Here is a 19355-nt window from a genome sequence, read left to right as displayed (position 1 = left end):
AAAGACATGACTGAAAGCATGGATTGGAAAATTGGCACAACCACCCAACAATGGCAGGTGTCCTCAACGTAACTTGGGCAGACCCCATGACCCAGCCAGTCCTCTACTAGGTAGGCACCCAACAGGAACGCACGCACAGGAGCTCCAAGACACACGTATGAGAATGTCCACAGCAGCACTGTTTGTAAGAACTCCCAATGGAGAACTACCCACATGCCCGTCAATGGATGGCACGATGGAGCAATGAATTGTGATATGAGCACATAATTGAAAACTATACAGAAGGGAGAGTGAAGGATCTACACCACACACAATATGGATGAAATGCACAAATTCAAAATGATGTTGAGTAAAAGAAGCCACATGGTATGCCTCCATTTATATAATGTACAAAAAGAGACAACACCAATCTGAAGTCAGGATGTGGTTACCCGGGGGTGGGAGGGTGACTGGAAGGAGCACGGGGGGGTCTTCTGGGTATTGCATGTCCTGTTCCCTGCCTGGGTGTGCTGTGAAAATTCATGGAGCTGTAGTCATGATATGTGTGCTTTTCTGCAGGTGAGGCAGTGACCGTGAGGAGAGGAGGGGACGGAGTCACTGAAAAGACATTTCTGGGCTTCCCCTCTGGTAATAGAACTCTGGCCTCACTGGCGAGGAGCTGGGTCACCTACCACTCAGAGGGTAATTCAGAAAGACCACAGGAAAGCAGAGAGAAGAGGAGGAGATGATGACACAATTACCCAGCAATTTCAGGGCAGCCTTTCTGGTTGCCAGCAGCTCATCTGCAGATGCTCCGGCTGCTGCCACCTCCCAAGCTGCTGAGGGAGGGAGAAGCTGGCCTCCTCCGCCTGCTCACGGCTCTCCCTGCCCTGAGCACATCTCCTAGACAGTACTCACGGCCCTCCAGTGCATGCCCCTCTGCCTCCCTCACTAGACTAGAAGCCCTCGCAGGGCAGGTATCGTTATCTTTGCACCTGCTCTCGCAACTAGAACAGGTGTGCTCCAGAGTACTCACCCAGCAGAAAGTTGTGGCCGAGTGGCTGGAGATGAGGAAAGAGGCAGAGGGAAGGATGCATCTAATGGAATGTGGGTGCATATCCCACTGCACCCACCCTCATCCTCTCTGACCCCTCTCTGGCTCCATGCTGTGGGGCCACCCAGGGCAGATCTCCAGCATCCCTCCCAGCCCAGGCCGACCACGCTGAAAAGTGGTTCATTTCCAGAGGCCATGCACCAGCCAGTCCCCAGTCAACAGCTCTGGGGCCTGCTAGGAGCTTCCTTGGTCAGCCAGACCGGACGAGCCGAGGCCCTGGCCTTCCTTTCACCCCTGCTTGGTCCTGATCCCTGACTCAAAGGAGCCTCCAGGACTTGTGACAGTCTTGCAGCCCTGGCACAGAGGACTGACCCAAGACGGGCATTGGGTAAGACTTCAGCCACTCTTGGGTGACCAGCAACCATTCTCATCCATGAATCCAGGTAGAAGCACAGATGTAAGCAGTCCTAGGGTTTGGCTTGGAAGCCAGCTGATCTGCTGGGTACTTTTTCCTTTCTCTGTCCCTCTCATGGTTCAGCCCTGGGCCCCACTTACCGGCTGGCCAGACCCGGGGCTGGAGCAGAAGATGGTGTACTTGCGGATCACTCCATTGGGCTTGGTAGGGGGGAGCCAAGACACCACCACACTGCTGGCAGATGAAGGGACAGCTTTGATGCCAGCTGGGGGACCTGGAACTGAGCAGGGAGAAGACCAGGTCAGTATATGAAGGGAGGAGCACAGCCTTTGGGAAAGAATGACAGGGTGGGGAGAGTGAGGCAGGTCGATCTGGGAGAGCTTCCTGGAGGAGGTCTCCTTGAGCTATGGTTTAAAGGAGGTGGTTCCAGCATGGCAAACAGATGGGAGGAGACAGGTGGTCCTTTTGGGCTTGTGACAAGGTCTCTGAGATGGAGGCACTAGGAGCGGCCAGCTTCAGAACTGGTTGGCCAGAACCAAGGACTTAGGTGCACAAGAAAGAAACAGAACCCGTGAGGAAGTCATCTTCATCCCTATGAGCCTAACCGGCCCCTCACCCCAGTGCCCCAACTATAACCCTGTGTTTCGGCCAAACAAATATACTGGTCACTCCGCTCTTTTGGCCCTGAACTCCTTGAGGTTGGGGGCTCCAGACACTCACAGAGTGGGCCTCCTCTTGCGGGGCTGGTGGTCAGCCTGTGGGTGACTGTTCCCTGCCATGTGCCCAGGGCACTGCTCTTGGGGTGCTGGCCTGGCCCTCTCTGTTTTCAGGAGGGAAAGCCTGGCCTAGCTGGGGCCCCAGGGGTCTGCCTGGGAGCCTCCTATTCTCAGCCCACCCGCTCCGTCTTCATCTGTCCTGTGTATTGTTGTGCACTTGTCTTCCCTCTTGGGAGCTTTTAGGCTCCTTTGAGGGTAGGCATCCTATTCAACTTATTTTACCTCTCTGAGCCTCAGTTTCCCCATCTATACGATGCACATAGTAACGACCGCATTAAACAACCACATTGTAGTGAGAATTGGTGCTAATTAAAATAAAGCACCTGGCACAGGGCCTAACGCATAGAAGACACTCAATAAATTGTAACAATTATTTGCATTGCCTGTTCCAGACGCTCAGCTTCTAGCGCCTACCTCAATTTGCTTTTTTTTTTTTTACTCTAATATGTGGGCAGCAATTTTAGCTTAGATAAAATAACTAGATACAGCATCCTCATCCATCCAAGGGCCTGAGCCCAGAACCTGGCAATCATCCTTGACCACACCCTCCCTCCCTGAGACAGCCCTGCCACTCCACCTCTGCTGGGTGACTCTGCAGCTGTGGGGTGCAGGGTCTATGGATGGCCACTGGGGCAAGTGCTAACTGTTGTGTTCAGATCTCCTCTACCCTTGCACACTTTTTTTCTCATCAGTTATCGAGGGAAGTACATTGAAATCTCCCACTATGATGGTGGGTTTGTCTGTTTATCCTCATAGTTCTGTCGGTTTTTGCTTTTATATCTTTTGAGGTTATGTTATTAGGTTCACACAAAGCGAGAACACTTTTATTTGCCTAGTGAATTGGGTCTTTCCTCATAACAAAATGTCCTTCTTTAGCTCTATGCCCTTTGCCTTCCAGCATCCTTATGTCTGATATTTATATCCCAGTCTTCTCTTGGACACTTCTGTACAGTATGTCTTTTATCTTTTTCCATCCTTTCATGTTGAGCCTTTTTATACCTTTATGTTTTAGGTGTCTCCTGTAAACAGCGCATATTTGGGTTTTGTTTCATTGCTAGCCAGTCTACCAGTCTTTATCTTTTAATTGAATAATTTAGTCAATTTATCTTTAAGGCAATTACTGTTTCATTTGGGTTTCAATAACTCATCTTACTAAATACTTTCTATTTGTCCCACCTATTCTGTTTTTCTTTTTATTTCCTTTTGTGCCCTCTTTTGAATCGAGTATTAAAAAAATACTCTATTTCCCCCTCTCTATTAGTTTGGCTATCACACAGTCTTTCACTACTTTTAGTGGTTACTTAACGTGAATCTTTAACTTACCAAAGTCAAACATCAATTGACACTTTTCTTCTCAGACAATTCAAGGGACTTAGAACTTCCATTTACCCTCTCCCAATTTATAGGCCATTGTTAGATATTTTAATTCTGTATATATTTTAGACTCTCCCCAAGATGACATCAGTATCATATTATTTTATACAGTCAATATTAATTTAGATTTACCCATATATTCACCATTTAATTGCTCTTCTTTTTTTCCTGCATCACTGAGTTCCCACCTGGGATCATTTTACTTCTAGCTAAAGGATATCCTTTAATATTTCTCTAGAGCAGGTATGTTGGTGATAAATTCTCTCAGTTTTTGTTTTTCTGGAAATGTCTTTATTTCGTCTTAATCTTGAAGAATATTTTTGCTTGGTATAAAATCATAGGTTGGTAACTATTTTCCTTACATAATTTAAATATGCCATTGCATTGTTTTCTGGCTTCCGCTGTTTCTGACAAGTTAGCTGACAATCTAATAGTTGCTCCTTTGAAAGTAACTGGTCTTTTTTCCTCTGGTTGCTTTTAAGATTTTTTCTCTTTGGGTTTGTGGTTTAGCAGCTTTCTTATGATGAGCCTAGGGGTGGATTTCTTTAAGTTATTGCCTTTGGAGTTTGTAGAACTTTTGCATCTGTGGCTTGATGTCTTTCATCAGTTTTGAAAAGTTTTCAGACATTTTATCTTCTGCCCATTCTCCTTCTCCTCTTCCTTGGGATTTCTTCTCACATCCTCTATGCTCTTGATATTCAGAAAGTGGTCCACAGATCAGCAGCAGCGTCACCTGGGAGCATGTTAGAAACGCAAAATCTCAGGTTCCACCCTAGACCTACAAAATCAGAATCTGAATTTTAACATGATCCCCAAGTGACTTGTACGCACAGTCAAGTTTGAAAAGTCACTGCTCTATGTCTCTTACTTGCTCCTTTATTTTCCATTCATTTGTCTTTTTGTGCTTCATTTGGATATTTCCTTCTGACCTATCTTCCAGTTCACTAGTTATCCCTTCAGCTGTGTCCAATTTGTTATTAAACCTATCTACTGAGTTCTTAATTTCAGGTATTAGTTTTTATTTCCAGATTTTTCCATTTGATAGTTTCTAATTCCCTTAAAATTTCAATCTTGTTAAGAATACTTATTTGAAAGTCCAAATTTAATAAAACCTATGTTTGGAATCCTTGTGAGTCTGTTTCTTTTTTCTGTTGTTGTTGTGTTTTTTTCCTGCTGGATTTGTTCACATTGTCCCCATTATTTTTTATTGTATGCCAGACATATAATTTGCAAAATTGTTTGTGGAAATAATTTGATGCCTCCAATGATATAATCTTCCTAAAGAGAGAATTCATGTTTGCTTCTGACAGGTACCTGAAACCTGGGGCACTAGAAACCTGGGGTTGCCTCAGTATAACTTCCAGGACTGAGATGATCTAAAGCTGAGCTGTCTGCTTGGGGTCCACTTTTAATCCGGTCTCAACTCAAAGTGAGGGGGGTTCACCAGACAGACCCAGCCCCCCTGGCAGACCCTCGTCTCCAACTCCTGGCTTTCCAGTGCTGCTCAGCTTCTCAGCCACTGCCTCCAGATTCAGCAAATGTCCCCTAGGGGAAGAGCTGTTCCAAAGAGCTCACCTCCCGGGTCTCCATTCTCCCTTGGATTCTGGCCCAGTAATTCATCACTCTCCTGCCAGCCCTCTGATGCTTTCAAGAAGGTGTTTTACAAAATATTTCATCCAGATTTCCTAGCATTTTCAGCAAGAAGGAGAGTGGGTTTGAGTTGTCTAGTCCACCCTTACTGGAAGTGGAAATCCTCTGATATGTTTCTCTGAACTTGTCCTTCCTCCTCCCTTCCTCCTCACTGCTGCTACCCTAGCACACACCTTCTTCTCTGCCTAGTGCCCAGAGGTACTGACAGGCCTCTCTGACCCTAGTCCTTATCCCGCTACTCCCTTCTGTGATCAGTCCTCCATACTTCTACAAGAGTCACCATCCTAAAACATGGGTCTAGTCAAGCCTCTTCTTCAGTTAAAGATCTTTAAAGTGGTCCAGAATTGAAAATAGGTGTTAAAAGGTTCTGGTCACCTATTCCAAAGTATACATGTGTTTGAGGGACGGTTTCTACATACCACTAGGCAATTCTTAGACGACGGCTGAGTGTCCTACAACTTAATTATATTTTTATGTACTAGCAATGAACAAATGGAAACCAGAATTAAAACACAAGACCATTCACAATCATCAAATAAAGTGGAATAATTAGGTATTATTCTAACAACACACGTAGAAGATCTGTGTGCTGAAAACTACAAATAAGCAAATAAACACATGAAAAGTTCAACATCATTACCATTAGAGAAATGCAAATTGAAACCATGATGGAATATCATTACACATCTATCAGAATGACTACAATGAAAAATACAGATGACAGCAAATGCCCGGTGAGTATGTGGAGAAACTGGATCTCTCATACATTGCTGGTGTGAATCTAAAATGGAACATTCTGGAAAATAGTTTGTCAGTTTCTTATAAAATTAGACATGCACTTGCATACAACCCAGCAATTATACTCCTGGTGTTTACCCCAGAAAAATGAAAATTTATGTTCACACAAAAACCTGTGTGGGAATGTGTATAGAGGCTTTATTTGCAATCTCTGAAAACTGGAAACAACCCAGAAGACCTTCACTGGGCGAGTGGATAAACAACTGTGGCACAGTCCTACCCCGGAATACTACTCAGCAACATAAAGGAAAGAACTTTTCATATACCCAACTTGGATGGATCTCGAGGACGCTATGTTGAGTGGAAAAAAATCCAATCTCAAAAAAGTTACATACTGTATGACTCAATTTATTTAACATTCTCAAAATGAAAACATAGAGATGGAGAAACAATCAAAAAAAAAAATAAAGATCTTTAAAGTGGTCCAAAGTCCAACTCAACTGTGCACTCTGAGGCCATGCAGCTAGATTTGGTATTCACAGGGGAGAAAAGCAGCGGGCAAGAGGTGTTGTTGCTCATGAACTGAGTCTAGCCAAGCCAGCCTAAAACCAAGCTTAGATGGAGAGATCTGGGCTTAAGAAATGAGCTTGACTTTATGTTTTCATTTTATCTTTTGCTTTTTCATTATTTCTTTTGCTTTTTTCTAAATTTCCTGATAATTTTTTCCTTTGGAAAAATGCAAAATTTTGAGAGGGGGTAGGTAGGGAGTCACAGTGTCTTCAGGTTAGGATATTTGCCTAAGCTTCCATGGCGGAGCTGGAATTGGAGCATGGACCTGTCTGCTTTCCAAGTCAGCTGAGAAATAACTATAATAGCTGCCACCTACAAATAGGAGAACCTGGTGGAGTTGAGATGGTGCTGGTGGAGCAGGCATGGTTGTCTGCCTACCCATCTGCCATCATTCCTTCCTATTCTTTGCAAACAGAACCTCATTTTTGCTTGGGTACCCGTGCTCCTCCACCCTTCAGAGAAAGCTGTCTCCATCACCTACCCCAGAGGATTTGTCATGCTTGGGGTAAGTCAGCCATGATAATTCCATTCCCCTTTTGGTGACTAGCTTAGCAAGAGGCATGTTGCCCCACTGTGGCCAATGGGAAATGAGGTAAATCTGATGAAGGGGTGTCTGGGAAAGGTTTCCTTCACTCCCAAGGGAGGCATGCCCCCAGGAGGAGACTGCTTCTCTCACTCTGAACTCTGTCTGGTCTGGTGGGGTGCCTGGAGCTGCAGTCATCTTGAAACCATGGGAGGAACATCTTGAAATCACGACATGCTGAGGATGGCAGAGCAGAAAGATGGGAACCACTGGTTAACCAACCCCGGAGCTGCCCTACTCCAGACTTCTTGTTATGCGTGATGGTAAATGTGCTTATTGCTTACGTCTTTTTTTACTCCCAACCCAAAGCTTCCTAACTGATACAAGTGGTATAAGGGAAAAAATAGAGGATAGAGAGCCCAGAAAGCCTGGATTTGCCACCAACTAGCTTCAGCAAGTTGCTTAGCTCTCTAGGCCTCAGTTTTCTTACCTCTAAGATGGAAATAATATCTACTCATAGGGCTTTTGGGAAGGTTAACTCATGCTTATGTCAGCACATCACACACATGCCAACTTATGACAGCCATTCTGAATGAGACCTCATCTGACAGTGGGTTCCCTCTGGCCCAGGCCTCCCTTTGGGGTCACGGACGGATTCTCTTAGGGCCACCGGGGTGCACCAGAAGTAGTCATTTCATTGCCAGCACCTTGGTAGCCATAAAGTCACTCTCACTTGCTAGCACTTGACATTTTAAAAAGGATTTTACTGTTAACTTACTTCTTATAACAACTTGATGAGGCATCGCTGTCCCCATTTTATCATGAGGAAACTGAGGTTCAGAAAGGTTAAGTGACTTGCCAATAGTGACAGGCCGGGGCAGGCACATCTGCTGTGTTTAGCAGTGTGCCTTCTACTCTGTGCAGCTGCTGCCTCGGGGCCCTGGCCCTGCCTGGGTGTCCCTGTGTGTGGCTCCACAGGCAGCCCTAGGGTGGAGGGTTAAAAGCTCCATGCAGGGTGCCGGTGCCCCCAGACCTTTGGATTCCCTCGTGGGGCCTCACCTTGGTCAGTCAAACACGTGGAGGAGCTTATAGCTCAGGCCTTTTATCAGAATAGGGTGCAAGAGGTCTGCGGGCCCCAGTGGTTCGTTTCTAGAGGCTGGGAAGGTGCCTGTGTGTGTGTGGCCCTGAGGCCCCTCTGAGCACCATCCTTGTTGGTCTCCACACAAGCAGGTGGCAATGCCTGGAGCTGTCCCAGGAAGCTCGATGAGGGGATTAACGACAGGAAAAGTAGGGCAGGCAGGTGGTAAATATTTAATTGCTCAGAGCTTCAGTGGGGGAGGGGGCTGATCTGAGGCAAGGGGAGGGGCTTAGGGAGAGTGGGGTGCAGTGAGCCGGGAGCTGGTCTGGTCGCCGAGCACTGGGCTGCACTCAGAACTTCTCCACCATCACTCCCAGCCTGAGTGGCTCCTTTTCAGCTCCTCTAACCCTTCCAGCACCTTCGGCCAAATTGTATGGGTAGGACCTAGAGTGTGGGTCTCTGCATCCTTTGAAAAAGCTGAGGCCGAGTGGGAAGAAAGCCATAATGCCAAGGATGGCGATGCTTTATTAAGCGTCATGGCTACCGTTTATTGTGTGCCAGCCATTCTTCACATAAACTGACTCTTCTAGTAATACAGCACCTGGCTCAGAACGTTTAGAATCAACTAAGTGATGGGGGGGGGGAGGTGGTGTGAGGAAGAAAGTGGAAAGGCTGGGGGCAGGAGCCCAGAGCAGTGCTGGGTCATACATGGCACCTCCTGGACACGGTGCTCCATGTGACTGAGGCCCCCTGAAGGTGTGCAACTCCGGGCCCCGGTTGGAAATGTGGCCCTTCTCTCGACCTGCTCTCTCCTGGGTTGACTCAGCTCTCAGCCTCCCCCACCCTCTTTCTTCATCACTCCACCCTTGAGGTCTGGCTCCTTATTTCTGGTTTTCCTCCAGTTTTGGCCCCATTGAGAAGAGCTTTGAGATCATAGCTCCAAATGGAGGCATATCCCATTCGCTCCCTGAGAGCACCCCCAGCACACCAGAGGCCAGCGGCTGGCCCCTTCTGGGGCCTCTGCAGGGTGACTGCCAAGTCCTTACCCTGCGATATGTGTGGGGAGGCTTCTGTCCTCCTCCAATCCCAACCATCTGTATCCAGAGGAAACCAGGCTGAACCTCGCAGGGAGCAGATGCCACGAAAAGGATGCCCTTGGGTGGGGGTGGGAGGAGAGGCTTTATGTGGTCTCTGACCCAGTGCTGCAGGGGGAGGGGGTTACGGTTGCTTATGTTTATGCATGAGTCCAGGCATTTTGCCACCATCTACGGTAAGCTGTGTTCTCCCAGGGCAGGGCTCCAGAGTCCTACCTACCACTAATCAAAGGGACAGGAGAAAGGATGGTGCTCTGCTCTCACCTTCTCCTCAGGTGGGGGTGAGCAGTGGGGCGGCTCGAGGGCAGGGCTCAGCACCGGCCCTGGGGGAGCCTGCCCCCCTGGGCCGAGGCCAGGCTGGGCCGGAGGAGAGGACTCACCATCCTCCTTGGTCTGGATGTAGAGCACGCTGCTGCGCACGCCGTCTCCGGCTTGTGTGTAGGCCAGCACCTGCACACTGTAGTTGGTGAACTTCTCCATGCCTCGCAGCTCTACCCGCTCGCGTGTGGTGGTGATGTTCTGCATCTCGCCCCACTCTGCCACAGACAAGCGACCTCTGAGTGCGGCCCAGGCTGGCCACACACCGTCCCCCTGCCACTGCCCCTCCACCAACCTGGGCTCCTGTCAGGCCTTGCTCCACTGGGCTCAGACCTCGACTCCATGGTGGTGGCACCCAGGAGGACCGTCCACCTCAAGGTACGTGGAGGCAGATTTAGGGCACTGCTCCCAGGCCACATCTCTCCCCGAGTGACCCAACTAGGATGAGAGGTACATGCCGGCCTGGCCTCAGCCTCCAGCCAACCTTGCACCAAACTCATCTTAATATTCTCCATTTAGAATACTTCCATCTCTCCGAGCAACATTTCCCCCTCCTCCACTCAACCCCCTCTCCATGTAAGGGGCCCTAGGAGTGCCTGGACCCAGAGGGGGCCTAGCCAGGCAGGACGGTGAGCAGCTATTCCTCCTGGCTGCCCCAGCGCCTCCTGGGCTCTCAGATCTCCCCAGGCAGTGTGTCATCCTGGGATGACTTGTGACAGTCTGAGGCCGAGGCTGCCTCCCCTGCCTCTGACTGCTCCCGGGCCAGCACGCTGAACTCCCGGTCGTGGGAGGGGCTAAGTCCCCATGACCTTCTCCCCACCATTGATGACACCCTCCCAACAAAGAGCCTGCACAGGGAACCTGGGCGAGGCTGGTGGAGCTGACAGCCACAGCCAGGAAGAGCCAGGCCTTCTTCTGGCTCAGTGAAGACCCATCATCCTGGCTGTGCCAAGGAACTTACTGAAGACTCTGAAGAAGAGCTTAGGGAGAGGGTCCCATGGGAGGGCCAGGGTCTTAGAAGAAGGAAAAGAGACAGGCTCTGAGCTGACAGCCCTCCCACTGGGACTACTGGGATTTCAGAAAGACAGGCCTCGACAGTGGCTAAGGACAGGCCTTGTAGAAGACAAGTGCCTGCAAACCCACCCCAGCACCTCTCTGGGGGCCCGGTGCAGGCTAAGGGCCCAAGGCAGGGGGCCTGGCCAGGGGCGTGCAGCAGTCTGCCAGGGTCCAGAGGGTGAGACCGCCCTGCCCACCTTGAGGGGACTCTGGGTCAGCACGGGGGGAACCACAGAGGCCTGAGCCGCGGGACCTTCCTTTCCCAGGAGGTCAGAAACCAGGGTGGACCCATCCAGAACTGGAGCCAGAGAAAGAGACAGTAAGGGGGCAGTGTGGCCAATAATCCAGGTGGCCTTTGGAGAGTAGAGAGGCCAATTCCTTTCTCATCTGAAGAACTGAGCTGGGGAAGCCCCCAGGCTTAGAAAAGAGGAAGCAGGTTCTAGAAAACAAGGGACCACCCCTTACCTGCGTCAGCACAAATATGTGAGGCCATCTCACAGCACAAGAACTTGGGAGACCGTCAGAGGTCAGCCCTGAGCCCCAGGCCTCCATGCTTTTGGAGGAGGCAGTGGAAGTGGTGGCAGGGAAAGACGCTGCCTGTGTGCAGTGTGTCTGGGCAGGGCAGAATCCAGTTCGGGGAGGGGAGGGCAGCTGCCCTGGAGAGATGATGGGGAGCTGGAGGTCTTCCAGGAAAGAAGGGAGGGGCCAGGGGCCTGGTGGCGGAAGGCTCAGGGTCTGGGGACACAAATTCATAGGAGCCCTTTGTGGTCCGCCATAGAACGTTTCCATCATTTGGGATGCTGGCTTCTGGCTTGCTCGACTGCAGACGCCCTGGGCACTGCAAAGTCTCTGTGTACACCAGTGGGTGAGGGCTTGGTGTGTTTGTGGGGCTACACAAGCCAGTTTGGACCAGTGCCTCTCAGGGGAGGGAGGGCACCCAAACAGTTGGGCCACTCTCTTGGTTTTCCCTCCCTGCCTTCCTACCCCAGCTCCACGGTGTGCCCCTCTCCACCCGTGTCCAGGTCCCGGGCAGGTCATCTGTGCAGATGGCATGCCTTGCTTCCTGGCCAAGGGGAGCTCTCTCCAGGCTCTGGTGACCCTGCTTCCTCCTCTTGCCCCTTCAGGCCTGGTGATGATGGCTTCCTGCTGGTGCTAGCTCCAGGTGTCTCTCCCTCCCTCCCCACCCCTCTGAAAGCAGTACCTTCATTAAACTCTCTCTTCTATTACCCCATTTGAGTGTGCCAACTGGTTCCCTGCTGGGATCCCGACTTGCATGGCTATAAAAGCCTCATATCAACACATTACATGAGAAAAGCAAATGCCCACCCCGGCCCCTGGCTCTGGTCCAGGATAATATGTACAGAAGGCGGGGCTGTGCTTCCACTTGACATCCCATGGGAAGATGCTCAGCTCCAACTGCGTGTGGACGCAGACCCCCGCCAACCCTCTCACCCTGAGACCTGGCCATCACTCCCAGAGGACTCACCTCCATCAACATAGAGTGACCAGAAGATGACCCGATAGCCTTTGAGGACGCCATTGAGGGTGCTGCGTGGGGGCTCCGACCAGGAGATGACAGCCACATCAGAAGTGATGGACAGGGCCCGGACATTCTCAGGGGGTTGGCTGGGCACTGCATGGGGTGAGGGGAGAACGGAAGAGCCCAGTCAGGGAGGTAAACAAAACATACGTGTCCCAGGCCACGCCCTGCTGCCCAGCCAGAGGACCTTTTGGTTAGACAAGTGGAAAGACTCCTGACACAGTCGCGAGAGTTTAGGCTGGGTGGCTGGGAAGTGAGGCAGGTCTCCTTTCCTGGAGATTTGGGTAAATAGAGACCTTTATGGACTTGGTCCCTTGCTCTCTGGGAGGCGCATGCCTGGTTCTGGGTAAATGCTGGGGGAAGAAGGTGATGAATCTGGGCATGTGCCCTTGGGTGTTCAACGGTGGGCACCACAGCCCAGGGTCTACCACTCCTGAATTAACAGAAACTGGAAGCTTCCAAGCTTGCCCTAGAGGTATCTGCAATTGGTGATCTCATCTGATGGCTGCCAGCCCTTCTGTCACCTGACCAGGGAGTCTGAGCCAAGGGCTGGCCCTAGGGACCCTTGTGTCCTTGTGCCAAGCTGAAGAGAAGGAGAAGAAGAGGAACCCAACTAACCCTGGGGAAGGGGAGGAGGTTCCACAGACACCTTTAGGGCTTCGGGGGCCATTACACCATTGTCCCTGCACACGAACATACCAAAATGCCTCGGATGATGGGCATTAAGCCGACTTAGGTGGTCCACCCCGCCTTCAACTCTCTCCATCCAGAGCCACCTTTGAGCTTAACCTAAGTCCCACTCTCTGGGGTTGGCCCTGGGGCAGACACCCTTTCTGAGATGACTGACAGTGGGACACCAGGCCCAGAAGCCACTTTGGCTAGGGAGAACTTTGGTGGCACTTCCTGCTGGGTCCCGAGGAGCCGGGGGCAAGGGGAAAGTCTGCATGTCTCCGCTTTGCTCTGAGTGGGAGAAAGGAGGCCCGGGCTGGATGGAAGGTAATTAGATCCCATTGCCCCACAAGAGGCAACTCTAATTTTTATGAGCATTTAAATGATAATACATCATCCTAACGATCCTCTTTGAGAATGATTATTGTTTCATATTACTTAGGTGTAAAAATATAAGCACCATGTAATTAGGGACCCAGTATAATAAACTAATACAGATTGCCCGTTCGAATAAAATGAAGGTAATATAATTATGGAAAAGACACTATTGCTAAAGCAGGGGCCCTTGAATACCCCAGGAGGAGCGCTAATATTGCCAGGAAATGATCAGGATCTGACAGGCTAACGAGGGCCTTAATTAAGTATGAAAAACTGCTGAGCAAATGCTGCTGGAAACTTTCTACCCCCTCTCCTCCTTTGTTTTGAAAATGACTCCACGGCCCATGCTGATCTCTCCCTGTTGGAAATTATAGGCTCCCCCAAGCCCAAAATAAGGGAGGCGGTGCCCTGATGGAGGCCAAAGGTGTGCCTGGCCTGGCTGCTTCCTGGCTTGGCCCTAGGTGGATGAGAGCTGAGTGTTCAGTCGGGCATGCTGGTGTGGGCTCGGGACAGCTGTTCCCCCTGGATGTGCCTTTCCTGAACATTCTGAATCCACGTCACTTGGTCCTACATCCAGCCTTGCTCTCAAGAAAGAGGGTAACAATAGGGTGAAGAAGAAAGAGCGTGGGATTCAGGGTCAGACCTGGATTTTGATCTGGGCTCTGGTCTTTACTAGATAGGTGATTCTGGACAGGCTACTTAACCTCCGTGCGTCTTGGCTCCTTTTATGGGTAATGACCTAGCTCTTACTGCTGTGGTTCTCACAGGTGCTCCCTGCATCAGCAACATCAGCATCAGCATCACCTGGGAATTTATTAGAAATGCAAATTCTTGGCCTCCTCCCCAGACCTGCTGAAGCAGACACTCTGGGGGCCGGCCCGGCAATCTGTTACAGCTTTCCAGGAGATGCTGGTGTACGCTCAGGTTTGAGAACCACTGTGTCAGAGCACCGCTGGGTATTAGTGCTCCTGGTTTGAAGAGTTGACAGGCTGATCTTCCTCAACCTAGCCAGGCCTTTGGCCAGCATCATGGAGGGGAGGGGGCGAGTGGGGGATGGGCAGGGGGTGGGATGGGGGGATGTCCTCTTGGGCTTCTATGCAGCTCTCTACTTGCTACGTGCCCTTCCCTCTTTTTGCATTCTCACTTTTTCCCAGGGGCCCAGTGCCTGGGCCTACTGAAGTCTGCTCCTTCTCAAAGCCCAACTTGTGCCCCAGAGCAATTAAATGGGAATCTATGGGGACAGAGCCTGGGCATCAGGATTTTTAAAGCTCCCCAGATAACACCAATTTGTAGCCAAAGTTAAGAACCCTTGGTATGAGCTAATCTACTCTCAGGTGTTTCGGCCCTGATGCGTCCTCCCTCCCAAGAGTGTCTGCCTTTTCAGAAAGAAGGAGATACGGAGAGGGCACTGTTTAACCTAAAGGAATGACTCTCTAATGGTGGAATGCTGGGTACTCTGATGGGCCATGGGGAGATGTCGTTATGCTCCCAGGACTCAGTCCCCTCCCTCTGCTGGGGGTAGGTTCAGACTCAGTGCCAGGTTTTAATCTCTGACCCTGGTTTTAGGCTGGGGCATCAAGAAGTAAGTGTGAGAGTGCTCTGTTTCTTCTTTATTCTGCTCGTTGGGGGACTGTGGCCGCCCGGCCCCATCTCGGGGGGCATCAAGGGCCACGCCTCCTCTCCCTTCCTGGCACAGGCTCAGGCACCAGCTGGTCTTCTCTGTGCCTGGAGAGCAGGCCCGCTCCTGCTCCTCCTAACCTCTCCCCTGAGAAACCGGGCCTCTTGCTCATCAGAGTAGGGAGTCCTCTCTAGCCCTCAAAGAATTAAGTTTTAAAAACCAGCCTTTAAATCCTCTGCCACATGGATCTTGGGATTTCCTAACTCCACAGTCTCATCTCTGGTCCCTAAAACAGACGGTGGACAGGTTCCAGCCCAGAAGTACAAAGGTAACTTAGCTTCTGCCCTTCTTCCAACCCGGAGGCTATAAGGGAGGAGAAACAGGACCCAGGCTCTAGAGGAAAGAGCTTGTGGAGAGAGATGGGTGAGGGGCCAGATCGAGGGAGGAGGAACAAGGAGAGGGAGAAGCATGGACAGAGTCAGATGGGTGACAGACAGGCGCTCAGACAGGCCCATAGATCAACATACAGACTGACGGGCAGAGCAGCGGCAACCGGTGGCTAGACAGCCAGCCAATGGATGGAGAGGCCCGTGGTGCTGAATGGACCAAACATCCCTCGAGGAGCCAACGGGCAAGAAGAGAAGGAGGGATCCAGGCAGCCATTGCAGACTACAGGACCATGATGGGGCCCCGGAGCAGTGGAAGGGCCCCAAGCCATCCTTGGCAGACCTGGCTGTGCCCATGCCCAGGATCTACACCTCCTACCCTCTGCTGGTGCCCTCACCATCCTCCAGGGTGGTGGCGTTGATCTCACTGGACGAGGGCCCCGTGCCAGCCCGATTGAAGGCTTGGACCACCACTCCATATTGGGCGAACTTCTTGAGGTTGTCCAGGGTGTAGACCTCACTGTCCCCGGTGGCCTTCATCTCCACGATGCTGTACTGCCCATTGCTGCCAGGGCTGTTCTCTCTGTAGCCGATCTGGTAGCCCCGGATGACGCCGTTCTGCAGTTCCTTCTTGGGCGCCTGTGGGTATGGGGTGGCGGTGGGGTGGGGAGACGAAGACACGGGACACTCTGAGATGATGCTCTTAAAACCAAAGTCAGATCATCTCACTCCTCTGCTCCCAGCGCTTCGAAGGCTCCCATCTCACTCAGAGTGAAAGGCAAGCCCTTACAATGGCTATAGCTACCCACTCTACGTGAGCTGGCCCCCACTCCCTCCCGGACCCATCTCCTCTCCCCGTGCTTCCCATGCTCCAGCCCACTGGCCTCTGTGCTGTTCGCAGCAGGCACGTTCCTGTCTCAGGGGGAGCCCTGTTTCCTTCGATATCTGCACGGCTTGCCTCCTCACCTCTGCAGTGTCTTTGCTGAAATGCCCTCTTTTTAATGGGGCCTTCCTTAAGCTCTTTATGTAAGAGTGCTCCCTGCCCTCTGTCCTGTCCTCCTTATATTGCTTCCTGGCTTAATTTTTCTCCACAGCACTAGCATCATCTGACACTCTATACATTTTACTTATGTGTCTATCTGTGCCCATTAGAATGTAAAGGCCACGAGGACAAGGAGTGCTGTCTGTTTTGTTTATAGCTGTACTCTCAGTGTCCAGATGGTGCGTGGCATGTATTGAGGGTGACAGGCCCTCAATACATATTTATTGAATAAATGAATGAATGAATGAATGAATAGGGATGTCATTTGGCATGGGCTCAGGGGCCTGGAAGAAATGGAACAGCAGACAAAAAGTAACTAGATGGGGAGGGAGGTGAACAATTAATTTGAATAAAAAGACAGAGTCCCAAGATACCACTTCACACCCACTAGGATGGCTATTATCAAAAAACGGAAAATAACAAGTGTTGGCGAGGATATGGAGGAATTGGAGCCCTTGTGCATTGCTGGTGGGAACGTACAATGGTGCAGCCAATGTGGAAAACAGTTTGGCAGTTGCTCAAAAAGTTAAACATAGAAGTACCTTTTGATCCAGCAATTCCACTCCTTGGTATATACCCAAAAGAATTGAAAAAGGTTCAAACAGATCTTTGCACACTCGTGTTCATAGCAGCATTATTCACAACAGCCAAAGGTGGAAACAACCCAAGTGTTTGTGGACAGATGAGTGGACAAACAAAATGTGGTCTATACATGCAATGGAATAATACTCAGCTTTAAAAACGAATGAAATTCTGACACATGTACAACATAGATGAACCCTGAAGATGTTATGCTAAGTGAAAGAAGCCAGACACAAAACAATGATACAACTTCTATGCGCTACCTAGAATAGGCAAATTCATAGAGACAAAGTAGAATAGAGGTTACGGGGGGCTGGGGATGGGTGTGGGGGGCTTATTGGTTAACAGGTACAGAGTTCCTGTTTGGGATGAAAGTTCTGGAGAGGATAGTGGTGATGGTTGCACAACATTGTGAATGGACTTAACACCTGTGAACTGGACACACAAACACAGCTAAAATGGTAAATTTTATGTCCATAAAAAGGTACATATATTTTACTACAAGTTAAAAAAGAGTCCTGACTTTCGTAAGGGCCCGCCCCTCTTGGAACATGTGGCCGGACTGGCCCGGACGTCCTGGCCAAGGGCTGGGGTGTGTTGAGGGCTGAAGCCTGACGCTGGCTCCGTGGTGGAGGGACAGAGACGGGCAAGGACGTGCGGTGAGAAGGGGGCATTTCAGGGCTCTGATTAGGCTGGCGGAAAGGAAGGGCCGATCCCAGTCAGCCAGGCGACTGGAGAAACTCCACTGGCGTCAGTCTCAGGTACTCTCACCCCAAGCTTGAACCCTGACACAAAACCAGACCCCACTCTCCCCGTGTTCCTGGTACATCTCCTCACATCCAGAACCAGGAACACACACATCCAGTCCCATCAAAGCCAACATCCTCATGCACACACCTACCCCGGCCAGATATATTTAGACCCACAAATAGAAACTGGCGCCTTTAACGAGCGGGCCAGCCCATCCATAAAGTGAGAGAGAGCCCTACCCCAGAGCATATAAAAACAGCTTGAATCAGGGTTTTAAAGACAATGAAGTTAATTTAAAAGCCCACCTTTTATTGTACTAAAAAATAGCGAGATCAAAAACAATTAAGTTAGTAAAACGGCCCCACTGTTTTTTTTTTGTAATTCAATGAGTGTTTTAAATGAACTGCATTTTTAGCTCACTGTTAACTCAATAAAATGAAGTTTTTAATTTAACATAATTGTTTTGAACTCACTAAATAGGTGTGTGTGTGTATTTAATCGACCTGACTTTCTGTTAACGCCTGAATAATGTTTCTCTCTGCAGTTGGGCAGTCCTGTTTGCTAAGTTTGTAAGCAGGCGAATTTCTGAATTTGGGTCTCGTATCTGCACACATCTGTCTACTCACACTCGCACACACAGACATCTATGATAGAAACAAACACATCTTCAAGATACCCTTGTCTTCACACTGACATATACGCTCATATTACATATATACTTCCATATTGACACACGTTCTGATATGCACAACGACACACGCCTGCATACCCAGAGCCCCCATACCATGATGTACACTTGTACACAGCACCACACAACCTGCCTTCATAACAGCACATACTGGTAGACGCCTTGGATAGACATCCAGGAATGCCCTACACACACATAAATGCATTCACATATTTATACAAATCTTCCCTCCCTTCTCTCTCTCTCTTTCCTCTTCTGTCCCTCTCCCCCTCTCCCTTACACCCCACCCCCCATCAGGCACACTCAGGATTTAAATCAATCTTAACAATATTTCTCTGAAGCATTAAGAAATCAATAGGGCTGATTGCAAATTTATGTCATAAAGCAGTGGCGATCCATCTCGCGGAAAGAGTCTTAAAATGAAGTGACTTGTCTTTCGAGTGAATCTTTATTTTTCATTAATCTGTTTCTTGGTGTTAAAAAAAAAAATCCCCTGAGAAGTCAGCCCCAAATTTATTGATGGGCTGGGTCATTCTGAAGTTCTAACTTTCTAATCAATTTTATTTTTCATTATGAGACTTTGGAGAAATAAATCTGATTCTAAATTTTTATCGACCTCCAGGTCGGAGCTTTGTAGCCAAACGTCTCCGTGTTTTACATAATTGTTCCCCACCCGCACCTCCTGGCTTCCTCAGAGTATTCCTCGGAAATGGGTCCAGAGCCAAGATGCAGACAAGAATTAGAGATTGGACTCCTGGGTTCATCCCCAGTTTCTGAGGAAAGCCCTGGAGCCCCGATCTGAATCTGGAGGGGAATTGTGGTTCTAGGCATCTGTAGGTCGGCTGGTCCCCAGGAACGACCAGTTGCCCGGCCCCAGTCCTGCTTTCATCCTGGTCATTTCTCTAGGGAGGGAAGGAAGAAGGCTCTGCCGTCTATCTCTGTGCGTGTGTGTGCATGCGTGCATAAGAGTACAATCTTTTCAGGGAAAATATCACTAGGCCCTTGTGAGTCTCTCCCATGCTTAAATGTATCTTGTTGCAGGGCCCAGAAGGAGGACTAAAGTACGTGGGCTTTTCC

The 19355-nt window shown here is 49.8% G+C and overlaps 1 protein-coding gene across 2 annotated transcripts in view; it reads right to left on the bottom strand.

Moving 5' to 3' along the window:
- DSCAML1 (DS cell adhesion molecule like 1) overlaps positions 1–19355 on the bottom strand; it is a 340977-nt gene that overhangs the window by 19484 nt on the left and 302138 nt on the right. For both annotated transcript variants that reach the window (XM_014855719.3, XM_070490215.1), the window contains 4 exons: positions 15615–15855; positions 12112–12258; positions 9632–9787; positions 1589–1728 (listed from right to left, as the gene is read on the bottom strand). In XM_014855719.3, coding sequence (XP_014711205.2) covers positions 1589–1728; positions 9632–9787; positions 12112–12258; positions 15615–15855 — 684 coding nt within the window. The remainder of the gene's footprint in view (positions 1–1588; positions 1729–9631; positions 9788–12111; positions 12259–15614; positions 15856–19355) is intronic.

The sequence above is a fragment of the Equus asinus genome, chromosome 20 (assembly GCF_041296235.1).
Source record: "Equus asinus isolate D_3611 breed Donkey chromosome 20, EquAss-T2T_v2, whole genome shotgun sequence".
Lineage (NCBI taxonomy): Eukaryota > Metazoa > Chordata > Mammalia > Perissodactyla > Equidae > Equus > Equus asinus.
This window is presented reverse-complemented; position numbering and strand designations above follow the sequence as displayed.